This window comes from Cebus imitator, unplaced genomic scaffold, assembly GCF_001604975.1.
Source record: "Cebus imitator isolate Cc_AM_T3 unplaced genomic scaffold, Cebus_imitator-1.0 Scaffold90, whole genome shotgun sequence".
Lineage (NCBI taxonomy): Eukaryota > Metazoa > Chordata > Mammalia > Primates > Cebidae > Cebus > Cebus imitator.
This window is the reverse complement of record NW_016107405.1, coordinates 3118532-3138469: the sequence shown is the minus strand read 5'-3', so window position 1 is coordinate 3138469 and position 19938 is coordinate 3118532. Positions and strand designations below refer to the sequence as shown.

The following is a 19938-nucleotide window of genomic DNA, read 5'->3' as shown; positions in this document are numbered from 1 at the left end:
ATCACATGTCAACGATCGTTTACACCATAAGCTGATTGATATCTTTCATAGTTCGTTTATGAGCTTGAGTCATGTGATTTACATAACAAGTCGAGGAAATCTTCAGACATGCATGTAACAGGATAAAGAAATCCTTACGTTTTAATTAATGGTTGAATTCTTTCAAATGTAAGTTAATATGTCAATCACATATAAATATATGCTAAAGCAAAATGAAGTTATTTTTAAAATTTTTCAAAATAGTGTATTCAGGATAATACAAGTCCAGTTTTAAAATATTTTTAAAAGCCTTTCCACATTTAAAAGGATACCAACTATAACCATAAATTCTAGCATTTAGTCACTATCCATATAGTTCAACAAAACATTTTACATACAGAAATCCTAAAATATATTGAAACTATTTTCACATTTGCCTACTTTTCCTTTTTCTGTTTTCCGTTTAATTATACAAGATGCTTTATGGAATGACTAACTGGAGTAGACAAAAGGAAAAGTACTATGAACATAAATACAAAAATAAAATTCTGGTATCCATTAACATTCTCTGTTACGGAGAAACATTATTCCAAATGTGCTAATATTTTCATCACAAATTGTGACAGTATATGTTTAAATATTAGACAAGTCACTTGGCTGAAACACTTTGCATATAAAAACTCAAATATTCTAACAATTCCAGGTCATTAGAAGGTTTTATGTGTCCATAAACATGATATTCTCACATCCTAATATATGTGTATAAGTTAATTTGGGGTATATGTAAATATTCAGATTCTGGTTACTGTAAAATAGCTCAAAGATTTCCTTATATTTTATGTAACAAATGAAAGAAGTTCTTTAGAGGAGAAAAATGAAGAGAGCTGTTTACTAGAATTCTATTTAGACCCAAAAATTTAAAGGTTTTTTTAATGTGTGTATGTATGTGTAAATAGCAATAAAAGAAACATTCAAAAGTTTGCTTTTTCTTTTTTAAGCCCTTTAAGTAATGATATAACTAAAAACTAGGTTTCATCTCAAAGGAAAAACCACAGGTGATATTCTCATTCTTCAGCTTAAAAACTTCTCGTAAAAGGGTGGGTTTGCTGAAGGCTTCCTAAAAATATGCTTTTGTTGTTACTACTAATTTGATATTCAGCCAGAAAAATTAAAAATAATTATTAATCCCAAAGCATACTTTCAAAATTTCTACAAAGACGTGTATTAAAGCAAACCAAACTACAATTTTAGAGAGATCAAACTGAGTAGGAGAGTGCATAGTATGAACATTTACTCTCCCTTTCATCTAAGCCACACAGTCTCCACGTCTCAATAACTGTATAATTAGTCTTGTAATTGACTTATTTCTTTACACTTAAGGATTATTATAACCTGCCATATTAGTTTAATTTACATAAAATTATGACACAGAAATTTGGTCATAGTAGTGGATGTCTAGATTTCTTCTGCATTGAAAAGAATGGTTTCGCATTTATCTGTGTTTACAAAAAATAGCACTGCTTAAGAAACAAACCAGAGCAAACAACCAAAATGCTCTCATCCCAAAAGACCTAAAGCTCTCAAAATAAGAAAGCCTCTGAATAACTCAGAACACTAGGATTTTAATATTAAAAATTTCCTAATTTAAATGTAATGTGTCAGAGTAATCAACTTCTTTATTAGATAGAGCTATTTTACTAAGACGTTATGTTTTCATCAAAAAAGTATGATAATATTTAAGTTATGCATAAGAAAATGCATGTTTTTAGTTAATTTAAACTTGATAGCTTTTTTAAAAAACTATATTCCTGCAAATAACAAAAAGGTATGCGGAAGGCATTGTTCTTTTAACTGGTTAAGGGCACACACAGTTTAGGGTGTCCACCTAAAACTTTGTCAAAAATCTAAATAATTCATTTAAATAACAGATGAATCACTCATCCTAAGAGAGTCCTCAAATACACATCCTCCCTGAAGCCTTTCTGAATATTCTAGTAGCAATTTTCTGTGTATTCCGACAGCCTTTTGAGTTTATTTCTCTTACAATCCCCACTTCAGTATGCCTTGTAGTATGGTTCAGTCTTTACAGATCTCCTTAGTCTGCTAAATCTCATGTTCCTGTGGACAGAAGTGAAACTGTATCTGTCCCCACAACCTGAAGCAGAGAGTCTACACAGTAGGCATTCAGCGTCTGTTGAACAAGTGGAGAAGGTAAGGCAGAGAGATTAACACTGTTTCCCAACTATTATGTGGGTTTGTTTCCTAAAGTTTCTTTTAAAATAAAGCCTGCTTACTTTTAATTATGGATACACATCAAAATAAACTGCCTGCTTTAAATACCCACAGAAAAATAATATATTTGGAGCAAAGGGCTCCTGAGAATAGTTAGAAGAAATAGAAATATCAGTAAAAAGGAGAAGACATTGAACATTTGGGGAGAGGGGTGTTAAAATGTCCCTAACTTATTGTAACATATGAAGAAGTTTATAAAACTAAAGTAGTTAAAATTTCACATATTAAACCATGTAGATTTGGTTAAAGTAAAAAGGCTTTCAGAGATTACTTACAATAATGAGTTAACAGTGCAAATACCACATTGTTTCATGAGAATCTTACCATGTGCTTTTCTTCCCCCCAAAAAGTAAAATTTTTAAACACTCTCCAGTTTTAACACAAACAAAAGATAAATATTTATGAAGGAAAACAAATTCCACAGCATTCCATACAGATTTCCAAGCAGTCTGATGATTCACAACAGGCATCCATGATGCCACAGTCCATATCACAAGGGCAGTTACAGTCATCCCCCATTTCGTCCCCACAGCAACAGCAGCAGGCTTCTGAGGTGCAGATGCCACATGACGCTTGTCCCAGGACAATATTGCAGAGGGTCAGGAATTCGCAGAACAAGCATGCCAGGATACAGTGGACACAACAATCTTGATTTTCAGTGGTGAGGAGGCCACATAGTGAGAAAGAGGAGGAACACAAAATACATGTTATCAACAGGCTCAATAAGAATTGAGCAAAATAGTTAAGTAATCCACAGCCCAAATGAAGTTTGCTTTGTGAGTTAGAAACTCATAAAGGAGCTTAAGTGAAACTCTAGATGAGTGATCTTTAGAAGTAGATAATTCATTTGAAAAAAAAAAAAGGAATATGTGTACACATGTGTGTGCACATGTGTTAGATTATTACTCTCACAAACTGTGCAATGGCCCTTGGTCCTAGACACCACTTCTCTATGCTTCTTACCCATCTTTCTATATCTTATTGTTATTTACAACATTGTGCTAAAACAATAGCATTATAGTTATTAAAGTATTTCAGAAATAGAAATTTCCTTCAATTGCTTCACCTATGCTCTAAAATTGGAAAAGAACAAATTTAAATGTGAAATATTTGATATATTATTAAAAAATTAATTCAATAGTTAAACCAGAATCCATTAAGACTTTACTTTCCAATACAACTGACTCAATTTCATGGTTTTAGATTTTTTATTTCACAAAAAATGAAATAAGAACAGTGAGACTCTCTGATTGGGTCTAACTATTGTTTCTAGAATGGTTCTCCTACCTACTTCTAACAAAGGAATTTGTCCTTAGCAAATGCGAATAATGACACAGTAACATCACTTTTCCACTTCCTTTGGTGGCCATGAACTTTAACATCCCTGTTATCTCCTGAGACATCTCTAACAGTGCCTCTCTAAACAACAATGTTCACTAAACTTCATAAACTGATAAAAACGTTGAGAAATTAAACAGATTACAATTTAATAAATTTAGATTCTAATGTTCTAACGTCCATTCCTTTAGAATTCACATTAGAATTCTAACGTGAGGAGTTAGAATTACTCCTCTTGTGGCAAGAGGAGTAATGGAAAGAAATTTCTATTTCTAGACAACTTTAACACATGTAATAATATTATTTAAAACCAATGTTACAAGACATTTGTCTGATATTGGAAATTGTTGTGAATTTTCACCAGGATGAATTCTGGGTTCTTTTGTGTGAGTTTCCGGTTTTTGTTTTGTTTTTGTATTTTGTTTAATGCAAGTTTTAATAAGAAGATTCCACCTCCTACAATAGCGATAAGACACAACAATCCCCATCCTCTTCCCATTGTCACATGTCCTTTGGGCTTCTATATTTGGTATTAAAATTAAGCATCTTCGATGGAGTGTCAGCAAACTGGGAAAACCAAAGATGAAGGAAAGAAAAGCAGGTTGTTGCTTGGCAGCCATGCTATTATAAAAAAGCATGCTCTTCTCTATAGAATGCCATATAACTGCATGCAGATATGAATTGACAGAATTCCTCTACTACAAATTCCTTGGCTACAAATGCTTCAGGTAAGGAAAAAAACAAAACAAAAAACCTACCAGCGTACCTAAGGCAGTCTCTTAACTCTACAGGCTTATCCCTAACCATCCCATCATAAACTCCCTAACTCCTTCAACACCCTTCTGTTTCTCTGCAGTCTCTAACTGTACAGAATGCAGAGGATGAAAGGAGAAAATGCAGAAACACAAAGACATACACTCCACCTGCCAGATCGTGAAAAGGAGGAAGAATCAGAGAAAAACACAAAAGAAAAACTTCAGAGTTGTGTTTGTAGAATTAAAGGCTAAAAGGATACACTGATCTTTCCTTTCTTTTTAGTGTCACCCCACTCTTACATACGATGGTTCATGCAAAACAAAAACAAAAACAGAGTTGTGAGAGTTTTCAGGTCTCTCCATCTTCCCCTCATGTTGGTATCTGATAGTAACCAATCATTTCTGGGGAACTCTAAAATCAACCTACATGAATAAAGGCCCATGGCCTTACAATGTTCTGGATTTCTAGATAGTATCTGTGGTTTTCCTCTATCAACACTGTTTCTATGCTTTCATCTGTCTTATATGACTCTGTTCAGTTAAGCTTTTTCAGAATAACATTATCATCATGATTTGTAAAATATTTGAGATGTTATAAACAGCTAGCTTCATTATTACTGAGAAGATAGGATTTAACAGTTTAAAAATTTTCCTGATTCAAAACAAGGAATTCAGCCATGCCAATGACAGAAAGGGGGAAGAAACTAATAAGCAATTAGGAGAGAGAGATTGGATGTGATTGGTGTGAGACCAAAGCCCTGAGGATGAAGAGAGATGGGAGTGACATTCCAAACAAAATCACTTGTTGCCTTTCATAGGATATATTCATTTGAGAATTAATATTTCTTCTAGATTGTAGACCACAATGACACATGTCATGAAGAATTTAAAAGACTTAAGCCAAAAAATGAATCTCTCCTAACTCTTACTTTAGTAAACAAGATTTATAAATTAATTTGCCTGTTAAAATGTCATTTTATTTTTAGTAGACAAAATCGTTTTTTATGTTCTTATCCCTAAATAGATCAAATACTCCTTTTCTAACTTATCTTCTTCAACAAAACCTGGTTTCTATAACTAATTGATATAAGTGGTTGCTTTACTAGAACAGGAGCTCTAGCATTAATGCAGGAAAATTATTTATTTGCTGTTTTCAAAACTGAGAAACATATTACCTTAAAAGTAGAGATGTTTTCATCATTTTTTCGTTTTTTGAAAAAAAATTTACACACTTACTTTGAACTAAACACTCTTTTAAGGTCTTTATAAATATTGATTAATTTAATTCTAATAATACTCCTAAGAAGTCATGCGGGTATTATGCCTCTTTTACCAGGGCAGAGACTGATTCACAGAAAATTTATGAAAATTTTCGAAGGTCATAGAGGGAGTAAGTAGCAGAACAAGAACCAGGACCTAGGCAGTTAACCTCCTGAGACCTTGCTCTCAGCCTGCAAGCTATGCTGGTGCTACAGGAGTGGGTCACTTCTAACACTGGGTTGATGTTCCTTGGAGGAAGAAGAGTTACAAATCCAAAACTCTCTGCTGATTTGTTTTGTTCATCTATCTGTTTTTAGCCTTGGTTCATGATCCTTTTCTTTTTTAAAAACTACTCTAAATTTTAGTTTTAATAAAAAGTTGACAGTTAATGTTACTCTTCAATATGTAAAAACAAATCATCACTAAGTTGAAGAATTAATAAACTGCCAGTTGCATTGTTAAAATAGACATAAGAGAGAAGGCAGTGTGGAGAGAGATTATGTTTCAATCAAAAGATACCAATCTATAAATCTAAAACATAAAAATTAAGGTCTGTAGTTACATGATCAAGAGTTCCATATGTAGCTCTTAATGTAAATATTAAAACTTACAAAATGAAGACATTGTTTTAAAACATAAGTCCTTTATAATTTACTAGAAAAGTACTTTGGGTTACTCTGAAAAACCAAATCTATTAACAGGCATCTAAAGAAGCCACAAACCAAAATGCATTTACAAGATCATAGAGATATTAAGCAAGATGTATATACAGAAGTGTCTACCAGAAACACGTTCATATTCTGAATTTTTCAAGTAGAGAAATATCTAGAAATGACAACAAAAAATCAACCAAAATGACAACAAAAAAATCAACCAAAAAAGGTTCCTTAACTTCTACCAAATCTTTAAATACTCTGATTGTTATTCCTGGCCAAAAACGATTTTTTTTTTTTTTTTTTGGTGGGACCTCTTTATAAAACCCTTCTATTTGTAACCTTATATTTTTAAGTCATAGTTTGACTGTGGTTCAGGTTAATGAAAAGGTTAAAGTAAATTAGGAAGAAACAGTTGTTAGAGTTTGCATCTCTGCCACTGCTAACAGGTATCAAGAATCATAAAAGGCACAATAATGGTGGTTTTATTTGAGGCAAAGAGAAGATGATAAGAATTATCAACTTAAGACGCCTTGAATAGAGAAAGATTTTTTTTTTTTTTTTTTTTTACAAAAATGGGTCCTCTGCATCCGTGTGGCTTGTAGTCAGGATTCATCTTTTCCCCCTGTTCTTGAGAGTTCCATTTTTATTGTTTTATTCCGTCATTATTTACAGTTTTTGCCAAAAGTGTTTAACCTCTGAGAAGCCCATGGGGTTCTGGGAAAGACTGCCGTGCAAAACTGGGCCAAGCAAGAATTGCACAATTTAGTGTACTTAGAGGAGAACTCAGCACAAGACTGACAGCTACTGTAAATTTAGGAAAACAAAGTAACATTAAAGAAGCCAAGTAGCTAAGAGTAGAGCATAAAAGGAAATCTTTACCATGTTTGATTTCAAAGCAAAACAAAACCACACAAGCTGTTATGAATTACTGAAGACACAACCCTAAACAAAATTTTTGAGTCCTTCAAAAGGTCATCAGTGTTACGCCCAGGCAGCTGGCCTATTATCTGGAGAACTTCTAGCTCCTCAACACCATTTAGGTAACAACTGGAATCTACTTAAATAGCATCTTAGAAATCTGGTGAAAATGTCTGTGACTGATCCCAAGAATTCTGTGCTGCTTAAAATGAGACTGAAAATCGGCTTTTGTAAAAACAAGTCAGTTTATAATGAAATTATCCCAATTGATACTGATACCTGATCAGTATGTGGCCAAATTACACCAGGGAATACGAGGAATGCAGTTTATTAAAGTGGAAGGAAACCTGATTGAGTCATCAGAAAACTATTTATACAGTAAACTCAGCTCTCCTCTAAACGAGCCTCTTCTATCTCTTTCATTTCCTCTTCTTAAGATGTGGTATGACAGGTGCTCTGAATTTCTTGGAACAGAGATACCAAACAGCGAAAGTGGAGTACAGGAAAGGACAGACAGCAGAGAATTCTGAGAATAACCCACAATCCATTTCTAAGAGAATGCAATTTGAATGGGTCTTATCTCTAATAAAGTTTCCTATGAAATAAGAGGCTTGAAAATACTTTCTTAATCAGGTCCACATCATGAAAACTACATGCTGAGAAACAAAGGTTTATTAGCATTTAACAGGCCAGTAATATGCCAAACAAAGACCGGGGATTAGGACATGAGCAATCAGAGTTACGTTTATTGCTTTCAGGACAAGCCTGACTCTATAGCTTTACCATCAAAGCCACAGAGCACCCCCAGTTGCTCCCCATTCTTTAGCTGCAATGACTATCATCTGCCCAGTGGTGGTATAACAAAGACTCTATGCAGAAGTCTAAGTGAAGGCATTCCTCTTCCTAGATACTGCTTTACTGCGACTGTTCTTTCTCAATACAAAAAGCAAAAAGCAAGCTAGAAGTGGGCTGTGGTTATCCTGAATCACAGCTGAGATAGCTAAGTGAGCATCTAGCCTCTGTGAAAACCCAGCTGTGAGGGACGAGACAGACATCTCCGGGGAGTTCTGCTCCTCGAGTGTGTGTGGGGGCTGGAAATGTTTACTAATACCACACGGTAGCTCAGCTCCAAGTAGCTCATGTCTCCAAGACAGAGGACACACAGCGCTTCTGGCCAACAGCCCTAGTCTGACCTGCTGCCTGAATAAATTGGCCTAAAGTGAGCCTCCTACACAGAATGCTCTGGCCCAAGACTCTCCCGAGAGGCCATGCATCTTTGCCAGAATCCAATCAGCATTTTCCTAGTGGGGAACAAAGTGAGATGGGTCAGGAGGTAAAAAGAAAGTTAGAGAAAAGCTACATTTTCCACTGCAGGACAAAGAAAACTGTATTTTAGGAAATTGAACAATAATCTTTACTATTATCTTTCCTCTCAACAAAGTCAAAAGAACCTAGGAAAAAACAGCACTGTCCTCCAACACCCCACAAGGTGACTCCGCAATCAGCTTCCTACCACATGGGCAAATCCTAGAATCCATCTCCATCCTATGGGAGGTGCTTTCGTATTTTAGACGACAGCAAGTGGATAGCACAGATTTTTTTCTTCTCTTATTTGTTTACCCCATTGCCTGATCTGTAGTTGATTCATCAATATTTGAAACTCTCAGAGAGATCGAATCCAGTAATTGTTGACCATGACTTAACTCTAGCATTGGTTGAGCAGTCCTTTCTAAAGGCATGGATTTTACAAAGTCTAGTAAATTAAGCTGAGGTGAGGTAGTTCACGCCTATAATCCCGAGGCAAGTGAATCCCTTGAGCCCAGGAGTTTGAGACTAGCCTGGGCAGCGTGACAAAACTCTGTCTCTACCAAATACACAAAAAACAAAAATTAGCTCAGTGTGATGGCAAATACCTATAGTCCCAGGTACTTGGGGGAGGAGGTAGGGGCTGAAGCTGGGTGTGTGTGGGGGGGTGAGAGTGCTAAGGTAGGAAGATCACCTGAGCCCCAGGAGGTCAAGGCTGCAGTGGGCCATAATCACTGCACTCCAGCCTGGGTGACAGAGAGAGACCCTGACTCAAAAGCAAAATAAAGTCCAGGAAATACACACACACACACACACACACACACACACTAGATAGATCTCAGAAAATATTTTGATTCTTAAAAGCTTAACACAGAACTCTGAAGAGGGATAAAAGTTTAGTTATTGGAAGTTCTTATTTAAAATTTTTTACCTAGAAGGTCAGTTTTTGGGCAGAAGGAGGGAGAGAAAGGCTAGAAAATATCAGTGATGCAAATAATATTTACATTCACTTACTGAATCTCTACATTTTAAGATCACAAGCTTAATAGCTGGTAACAACATTACTGTCCTCATAGGGTTATGATGAAGATTAAAAGAGATAATGCACATTAAGTGCTCAATAAAGGATTTAACATGTAAGTGCTTACCAAATATTATTACTGTGACAACAGTGACGATAATAGCAAAATACTTATTCTAGCAAAACCACACCTCTCCACCTACCTATGTTCCATTTACTCTGATTATCACACCGACATAAGGCGATTCTATTTTAACCTAAGGAGGTTTGTAAAAGGCTCTGACCACAGCTCAAACACTTGAAAGAGCGAACCAAGAAGACAACTCTAAGAAACAGAATTTGCAGAGGAGTAAAGCATAAATCTGCCCGGCGAGAATTAACCTTGTATTTGGCTACAGCAGAAAATTTAAAAATAATAACCTATCTTTCCATATTTCAATTATTATCTATTCATTTTTTCCAGAAGCTAGAAAGCAAAAACAGTAAAAGTATACTTTACTTGAACCTATTCATTGCTACTTTAAGCTGAGCAGTTGAAATATTTCTAATATAACAAGCTTAAATAACAACAAAGTTGAATGTAATTTTTGGATAATGAAATCTACTTTAGATCTTAAACACATTTTCCTAGAAAGGATCAATGTCCAACAGCTCACTCAAGTTGGTAATAATACCATTTATAGCTAGGATAAAAATACAAGCAAGTAAATCCTCTAATTTTAATGAAAATGCACATTGGAATAAAAATAATCTAAAAAAACTCTTCCAAATACTTAATATATTTCCCATTTTTATTTTCCCAACTGTGTTTATTTCACAATTCACATTTCAGCTTCACTTCTTTTTATTTGTCCTTGGCTTATACATTGTGCAAGTTATAAATAAAAATAAACCAGTTTTGTCTTGTTTACAAAACTTAAACCATAATGTGCCCCTTGGGTGATTCTGTAAAAGATGCTGCTGATGATGATGGTGAGCATGATGAGTAAAATAACACCCTGGTCACATTCAGTGTTTTTCGTCACGGATATTAGCCTGTTACAGAGATGCACAGGGTTGGCCAGGTCACCTAGGACATAAGGTCTTTATAGCAGTATGGGAGGAAACAAACACACTAAAAAGAAGGCTGACTGATGCTGACAATATTCACAGGACTGGGATCATACACAACAATTCTCCAGGCACTTGACCAGCGAGGGCTCAGCAAGAATCCAAAGGGCACTTTTGCAATCCAAAGGGCTGAGAGGTCCCCAGCAGTGACTGTTCCAGCAGGACCCCTGGAGGCAGGGGCAACATCCCCAGCGGGAGGTGCAGACCTCACACAGGCAGGAGGAGCCTCGCCTGAGAAGGCCCAGGATGCACTCCCCATCCCTGACAGAAGAGACAGGCCCCAACCAAAGAGGCACAGCGGTCTAACAGACAGGCCATGCAAGATGAAGCGAAGCAAGCAGAGTGAAATGTTACAGAGAAATGAGACACCAAAGCACATTTCAAAGCAGTGCACAGGAGGTAAATCCTATTATTTATGGAATTAATTTGCGAACCAATGATGGCATTGTTACTCTTTCCACATCCCTCCTTCTCCACCCATGTTATCTATTAATAACATTTGATTTTTTTAAGGCACTATTGCAAGCCTCAGGTGAAGAGGACAGTATGACATTGAAATTATAAGGCATAAATACCTCTGCCTTAATTTAGTGTACAAACAATTCCGGAGCCAAAAACAATCTATGAACATGTTATTTACAAGTATTCTCTAAAATTGCCAAAAACAGATAAACCTAGTTTTCTCATGCAATAAAAATGTTGTGGTCTAGTGTATTATTACTTATTACTGGGGAAAATAAGATAAAATTAAAATCCTCTTTCTGAGGTGCTTCCCCATTCCCTGAGTGTCATCGGAGCCACCCTCCAACTGAGTTATTCCTGTCACAGCTCATTACCTACTAGTACCATTTGGGCAAGCTAATGCCAGAACTACAAGAAGAAAGAGCTATAAGTGTCTGTGGTTGTTACTGCTGTTTGTTTAGTTTAAATGAGACTATTAGCAACACAGACACAACATAGTAGCACAAAAACAAAGGTGTTTCAATTAATGATCACCCTTCCAACTTCAGAAGTGGCAAAGAAAGCCAAGTATTAGTGTATTTATGAGGCTTGTGATGCTGGAGAATTAAAACTAGCTTTCTGGTCTTGGCTCTGCCACTACTCGGCTGAGTGAGTATCTCGAACAGGTCATTCCACTTGTCGATACACATACAGGTAAATGGAAAATGCTAAGTTTGTTTCAAGCTCTGAAGTTCGAAGAAGATATAATCCATTTTCTATAACCAATAGATAGTTAAATCTAGCACATGGCCTTGAACAGGGCCATTACTAGGTTTAATGCAATGTTCAAAACAGAATGGAAAGTTAATTAATGCTGAATACAAGTTGATTCAAGTTGGCTAAGCTCTGAGAGCAAATATCCATACTGTGCAGAAATCACGACAAGGCCTTGCCTGCCTTGTCGTAGATACTGAATGTGGGCCTAGAAAGTAGGCGTCATAAAAATAATGGCCAATGATCAAAGTGTAACCTGTATACTCTGGTCCATGAAGGACATCAGAGGCACATGGAATTAGCCACAGAAGATTCTGAAAGCAGTGAGTTTATAGGAAGTGGAAGAAAATGGAATAAAAACAGTCGTCATTCCTAACCAGCATAGGAGCCCAGAGACAATGCCTTCATGGTTAAATGTTCACTCAACAAATCTTCATTGAGCATTTGACTACATGTCAGATTCTGCCCAAAGTTCACAGACCAATGTCAAGGAGAATAAAGTGGAGGTAAATAAAAATATAGTGACAATACAGTGTGGTAACTGTTGTGATCTGGACAAACACATAGTGCTGGTAGAGTAAGTGATGAGTTACACTTGTTTCGTTTTTGTTCTTTTTGTCTTTCTCTTTGTGGAGAACAGCTTCTCACTATATTGCCCAGGCAGGTCTTCAACTCCTTGGGTTCAGGCTATGCTTTCGCCTCTGCCTCCCTAAGTGCTGGATTACAGGCATGAGCTACTAGGATTATAGGCGTGAGCCATCGTGCCTGACTGGAGTAAGTTATGAGCAAGGAGCGCTTACACAGTTAAGTGCCTCACAAGCATTCCCTCTGCATCACAGACAATCTCATAAAGTGAACATTTGTCTCATTTTATAGATGAGGAACCTGATTTTCAAAATCTTTATATAGAGGCTTGAGGTACAAAGCTACTAAGGGGAGCTCTGGGATTCAAATTTAGATCTATGTGATTCCAAGGGCTATTCTCATCATCAAGAGATAATGTCTCCATATTTTATTGTATTTTTAAAAATTTTTATTTAGCAACATTTTATATAGTGCTTACTATATTCCAGACACTGCTGCAAGTAGTTTATAAATATTTACTCACTAAACTCTTAGAATAATTGTGTAAGATAAATGCTATTATTAACCCCATTTTACGGATGAAAAACTGGAAGCACAAATGGATGGAATATCCAATATCCAATTCGGATTTGTAAGATGGAGCTCTGAAAGAGGAGAAGAGAGCATAGGGTAGAGGAGGAAGTAAGGGGGATTCCTGAGCTATGTCTTAAAAAAGAAGCATATGTTAGGTGATATAAAAGAAAAGATTGTTCCAGCCAGTAGGGAAGTTATGCAAAGACACAGGGGCAAGAAGACAGTTTTAGAGATGACAGTGGCTCCATATTTTTGTTGGACCTAAAGAAACCAGGTAAAACATCTTCAATTTTCCACGTCAGAAATGAGGGAGCAGGAATGGCATGCAGTGATAATATAGTGTCAGTGGGGTCACGCAGGATGTCTTTGAGGAAATAGCAAGAAAGTAGGATTAGCATGAGTTGCTAAGACCTTGGAAGAAGCAGTGATAAGAAGAGTCAAGCACGACTCCCTGGTTTCTGAGGCCATTTGCTAAGGAAGAAATTCAGGAGGAAAAACAGTTTGATTTGAAATATGTTGAGTGTGAGACTAGTTAAGTCTGGGGATACTCAAATGGAGATGTTCAAGAGTTAGCTGCAGACCATGATCCGGAGCTTGGAAAGTAGACATGGGCTAGCGGGTGAAAGGTGGCTGAAATTGTCGTGGTGAATGGGCTTATTCAGCTGCCCAGGGAGGATGTACTCAGTGACAAGATATTCAAGGTAACAAAAACATTTAAGAAAGGGAGAAGCTGGCAGGAGAGACAGAGAAGTAAACATGGAATTAGAAACTCTAGGAAAGGGAGGTGCCGTGGAAGTGCGAGATAACATTTCAAGGAGCTGTGTCAGGTACTGTGGCCAGAGAAATTTTAGTGATGTGTTAGGTCTAGACACAAACAGCGGTGACGTGAGGAGTGACTGAAAAGTGAAGGAACAGAGACCACACATGCAGCTAGCTTTCCAAGACATCTATTTCTAAAGAGGAGGAGAAAACTAAGGATGCAGAGTCTGTTGAGAGATACACTCACACATACACACACTCACCACACATACATTTTTAGATAGGAAAGACTTACGTACGTTAACTATTCTCCAGAAGAAAGTTCAAACAGAATGCAGAAAGGGCTACTCAGTGGAGTGAGTGTATGCAGATGGGCGTGATGGGATGTGTGCTGCAACAGGAACAGCCGTCTCTCCCCCTTTGAGTGGAAGGTAAAAACGGGCTCAGAATTAGGTAAGTTTATAGGTAGGGCCCAGGGTGGAGATCCTGAGGAAAAGCCGGATGGCCTCCTCTCCCCCTGGAGAGTGAGGGAAAGTTGCTGAGAGCTTCTTTAAAGAGAATGGCACCAAAATGGGATGGTCATTGTGGAAAACGGGAGAGGGCAGGTCTGCTTGTCTTTGTAGTTCACCGCTATGTTCCCGAACTGTACCCAGAAGAGTGTGGCACTTATCTGCTACAGAGTCAGTGCTTGAGAATGATTTGTTGCAGGAATTTGGGACACGCTGAAGTACTGTGGAGGGATTCTGAGGCTCCGGTTGAGACCTGAGACCACACATGTGTAGTGATAGTGATATTTATGGTCATCACGGTTTCTTCAGGAGTGTTTAGCTCCCTAGTATAGACAGGAGTTGAAAAGACAGATAATCCAGATTTTTGGTTCTGAAAGGTAGGTATACCAGAATGACAGGGTCACAAGTAAGTTAGACATTTCACCAGGAAATACAACTCTGGATAGCAGGAAAAAAATAGCATATGAGACCTTTTTTTTTTTGAGACAGTCTCGCTCTGTTGTCCAGGCTGGAGTGCAGTGGTACAATCTTGGCTCACTGCACACTCCACCTTCTGGACTCAAGCAATTCTTCTGCCTCAACCTCCCAAGCAGCTGCAATTACAGGCATGTGCCACCACAACTGGCTAATTTTTGTAATTTTAGTAGAGACGGGGTTTTGTCATGTTGGCCAGGCTGGTCTCAAACTCCTGACCTCAGGTGATCCACCTGCCTCAGCCTCCTAAAGTGCTGGAATTATAGGTGTGAGTTAATGTGCCCAGCCGGGAGGCCAGTTTTAAGCATATCTATCCACATACATATATGTTTTTTCATGGTTAGAGTTCAAGAGCCAGTAGATTCATACTTATTTCTGACTAAGAGTATGATTTTTAAAAGCAATAGGAACAAAAAATCAAGGGCACTTGATCAAAAAATAAAACAGGACTTCTCTACAGACTCCAGCAGACTGGCCTGGACATACAGCAGACTCTTAATAAACACCTGTTGACTCGATGCAATTCAGTTTTATGGCCTAAGGTAACGATGGCTTTTGGTTTTAACTTCCTGTCACTCCACAGAACACATTTTCTAGGAGATATCTGCCATAGATGTTAAAATGTTCTTTCTAAAACAACTACTCTTCTGTCATTCCAAAATGCAATTTCTGCATCCTTCCCTGAGCATAATTATCAGGAAAAAAAAAAAATAAACTTCAACTTCTAGTGTCAACTTCAAATTATGTTATGTTATGGTGATATTATTCCCCAAGAGGTCCAGTTCCTCCAGTTTGATTTCCCAAGAGAAGTTACAGTGGAAATTTAGGCAGGTTTAATATTTCTTTGGAAAACTAGTATATTTTTAATCCATTTTGCTCTTTTCTTTCAATTACCTTCACATTTACCCCAAACTCCTGGATTTCTCAGTCTTCTAAGAGACAACTACTATTTATTTGTGGGAATATTTTTTCTCCTTCGAAGCGGACAGAATGATTAATATCCCTGAGCAAACTACTTAATAATTATTCAATTTTATTCTTCTAATTGCCTCCTATATCCACTTGAGAGGATGCCTACCACCTTCCATTTTTCCCTTCAGTAAAGTGTATAAGCGGAAGGAAAGCTGGTACAAATTACCAGGGTCCTGTGCTTGGAAGGGGCCTGAGGCCACACTATGTTGCATATCAATTAAAATCCCATGGGAAGATTTGCCTGGAAACCCTGAAAAACATTCAACAGGTTGTTGACTTCGAAGCACTTCCTCTGTTTTCTCTTGCACTTATTTATGGAAATTTAAATTAAGACTATCTAAATTGTGCCATACAAAACCCAAGAATTTTATTTTCTCCATTCTTCTGTATCCTGGCATTGCTGACTATGCATTAGTAAAAGCATGACATTAAAATGCAAACGTGGAAACAAGTCATTTAGGAATTTAATATTTAGCATAGTTTTTTTAAGGTGAAAAATTGAATATGTCCTTTATTATCATTTCAATTTAATATAAGCAAAAAGAAGCTATTAAAAAAAATCTGTGTTCTCTGCATCTTGAAAATTACATACAGAAATGCAAATTTATAAAACGAGTATGTTACAAAATAAATTACTTTTACTACAAAGAATGCTTTGGATTCTGAGGGGCAAGAGCAGGCATTTTTAGTTTTCTGTGGTGTGCCATGGAGATAAAATATTTTTAAATCCACAAAATAGAATACACAGGATTTTGAAGGAAACAAATTATGTTAAAATACAGGGACACATTCTGAGGAAGGGGTCATTGGTTGATTTCATCATTGTATGAACATCAGACAGTGCACTTACACAAATCTAGATGGTATAGTCAACCACATACCTAGGCTATATAGATAGCCTATCACTCCTAGGCTGCAAAGTTGTTCAGCATATTATTGTACTGAGTACTACAGGCGACTGCAACCCAGTGGTAAGTATTTGTATATCTAAACATAGAAAAGGTACAGTAAAAACAGTGTTATAATCTATGGGACCATCATGCTATGTGTGGCACATAGCTGAATAAAGTGTTATGTGGCCCTGACTATAGCTGATAAAATTAGAGTTAAGGTAGAATAAATACGTGCTGCTTTTTTCTTTTTTTTTTTTTTTTTGTAATACGCGCTTCTTTTTAAACACATTAATAACAAGTTCTAGCAGTGATCTGATAACTACTATAATTTTAAAGTAGTGATTGGCATAAATAATATTTCCTAATTTCTACAACAACTTTAACATATGCAAATATCATCAACAAAACCACAGGTACTATGGGTGCCACTGAAGTTTATTGCCTATATGCATAATTGAGAGACATACTAAATTTAATTTAAAGTTTAGAAGTTAGTAAAATTAAGTTGGTTATCTCAGACTTAGCATTGGACCCTCCCTCAATGTCAAGGACTCCTGAGCTGGAGGTTCATAAGTGAATCTTCCTAATGCCTTCCTGGTATATTCAACTTAAACCTTCTATATTTAAAAAATTCCCCTTGCAAGAGGTCTTAAGAAATATGTGAACTTTAAACTATGAGCTTCCTTCTATACTATTTTACGATATATTAGTTGAGAATAACACCTATTAATTATAAAGGATTCTCCAAACTATATACAATAGTTTAACAACATAAGTAATTTAAAAAGTAAAAGTATTTCTAAAAGAAGCTAATATTTCTATGTTGCTTCAATTAGTTTTGGGAGTCATCTTGGAATGTAATTTTTTAAAAAACAGCGAATAGCTAAGTAAGTATATATTTTGAAAGAATAATAATAAATTCAAATGCTATGAGAAATTAATTTTAATTAATTTAATTTTTAACTAAGTTTAATTTTGGGGTCATCTTGGAATGTAATTTTTTAAAAAGCAGCAAATAGCTAAGTAAGTATGTATTTTGAAAGAATAATAATAAATCCAAATGGTGTGAGAAATTAATTTTAAAAAATCATTGGTGAAAAATTCTGGTTGTTCAATGGAGATTTCTGGAGGTCTTTCTTTTAAGCTATGTATCCACAACTCACAAACATACAAGCTAAGAATAAAACTATCTGAAAAAAAATTAAAATATTATTATGGAAAACGTCATTAATCACTGCCATTTGGGTTCTGTAAATTGCAATCAATAATTAAATGAAATCATGTAAAATTTGCAAATGAAACAGGTAAGGGAAGGGGAAAGAGAGAAAGTATGGAAAAAAGAAATGAGAGAAGAGAGGAAGGAAAGATGAGGAAGAGGCATGGGGGACAGAGACAGTTAGACAGAGATATGGAAGGTGTACTTTAGAGTAACAAGAAAAATGAGATCACCAAAACTCTGGAAGCAGCCGGCTAGCTCTGCATAGATAGACGCTCCTCTTACTAGACATAAAATAGTCATACCCTTGACATGAGTGGTGCCCTTTTGTTCCTATTCCTTCGAAATCTTTTCTTTTTTATAAACTTCATGTTCAAAATTAATTTTCCCCAATATTAGCATACTCTATTCTTAAACATGTTGGTGTCAATTCAGCCAGGCAAACAATAGATCTTTTAAGTCTATAAAGATAGAGGTGGAAGCACACAAAAAAGAATGGAAAGAATATAATAACAAATTTGGGGGGAAAACAGGTAGTTATAAAGGTACCAAAGGCAATAACAAAAATATAAAATATATAAAATGTAGTATCACAGAAGTAGTTCCACTTAAAGACAAAGAATATAAATATAATCTAGCTAAGCTTAAAATTTAGAATGTTCTCTACTCTCCAGATTTCCACAAGGTAGACCACATGTCATGGACATGAATTAAGGCATGTATTACACATCAGTGTATTTCTTTAGTTCAGCTGATTTAAATATACTCATTCTTCCATCCTCAATAATGCCACTCATTTTTCTAAAAGGTAAAATATTTTAGCTAAAGTTTAGGCTAAAGCAAAGTGAAAAAGAAAAAGAAAATATTTTTATTTACCATGAACACCTGAGATAAGGTTTTACTGTAGGTGGTTATCATAAGTTAACTGAAGTTGAAAGTTATATTCAATGAATAATACTCAGATACTATTTTTCTCTATGTATACTCTTAACTACAAGATACTCATGAGTCATTAGACAGCTTTTGTCAGAAAATTCAAAACATCCTGCACAATCTGTATCTTTTCCCAAAAATTTCCTCCTCAGAATTGTAGCATTATGGAATGTCTAGTGCTATTATTGTAACTAAGAAATAATTTTTTGAAGTCCTTGTAAAATGAATGGAAACTTCTAGTGTATTTTTCATCATCCCAAATGATAAAATATTTTCTTAGGTGGAAAGTCTCCAAAACGTGTAAATCTACTATGGTCATTTGAAAGAGCTCCAGTTAAACAAATTGCATGGGTCCTTTCTTTTTCTTTTCTCTTTCTTTCTTTTTTTTTTCTGTTTAGATGGAGGGTCCTGCTTTCACACTCTGTTGCCCAGGCTGGGGCACAGTGGCATGACCATAGTGCACCACAGCCTCAGACTCCTGGACTCAAGTGATGCTCCCATCTCAGCCTTCTAAGTAGCTAGGACCACAGGCATGCACAAACATGCCTCACTATTTTTTTTTTCTTTCCTGTAGAGATGAGGTCCAAACTGGTCTTGAACTCCTAATGTCAAGCCATTCTCTTTTCTGGGTCTTGAGCCACCGCCACTGCCCTTGGTGACTCTTTCTTTAAAATTTCAGAGGGATAACACACACACACACACACACACACACACACACCCTACAATACTGCAGGGTACTTTGTAATGAATCTCCTCCCCTCTCACCTTCTCAAGAACTTCATAGTCCTGCATCATCAATGTCTCCTCTACTAGCACGTTACCAATAGCACTAAACCATATACCCCATTTTTAAAAACATTCACCTTTATATCCCAGCCTTTTTACTTATTCCCCTTTTGGAAAATCCCTTGATCAAACTAATCTAGATTTTCAATTTTCCATTTTTATTTTCTCATTTTCTCTGGAATCCACCTCAGTCAGACTCCATCCCCATCACAACACCAAATGTATGAAGGTCACCAGTGACTCTTACATGACAATTTCAGTGGTCACGTCTCATTCATCTTATTGGACTTCTCAGTTGCTTTTGACACATGATCACTCCCTCTGATTTAAAATACTTCCTTCATTTGGTTTCTAAGCTGCCACTCTTTATCCCTTCTCCATCACTGGCT

At 36.3% G+C, this 19938-nt stretch overlaps 1 protein-coding gene across 3 annotated transcripts in view; it reads right to left on the bottom strand.

Annotated features, from left to right (window-relative positions):
• Window positions 1-221: 221 nt before the first annotated feature.
• Window positions 222-19938, bottom strand: part of MDFIC (MyoD family inhibitor domain containing) — an 89475-nt gene continuing 69758 nt past the window's right edge. For all 3 annotated transcript variants that reach the window (XM_037740801.1, XM_017535043.2, XM_017535044.2), the window contains exon 5: window positions 222-2918. In XM_037740801.1, the coding sequence (XP_037596729.1) occupies window positions 2671-2918 (248 nt within the window). In that variant the 3' untranslated portion in view covers window positions 222-2670. The remainder of the gene's footprint in view (window positions 2919-19938) is intronic.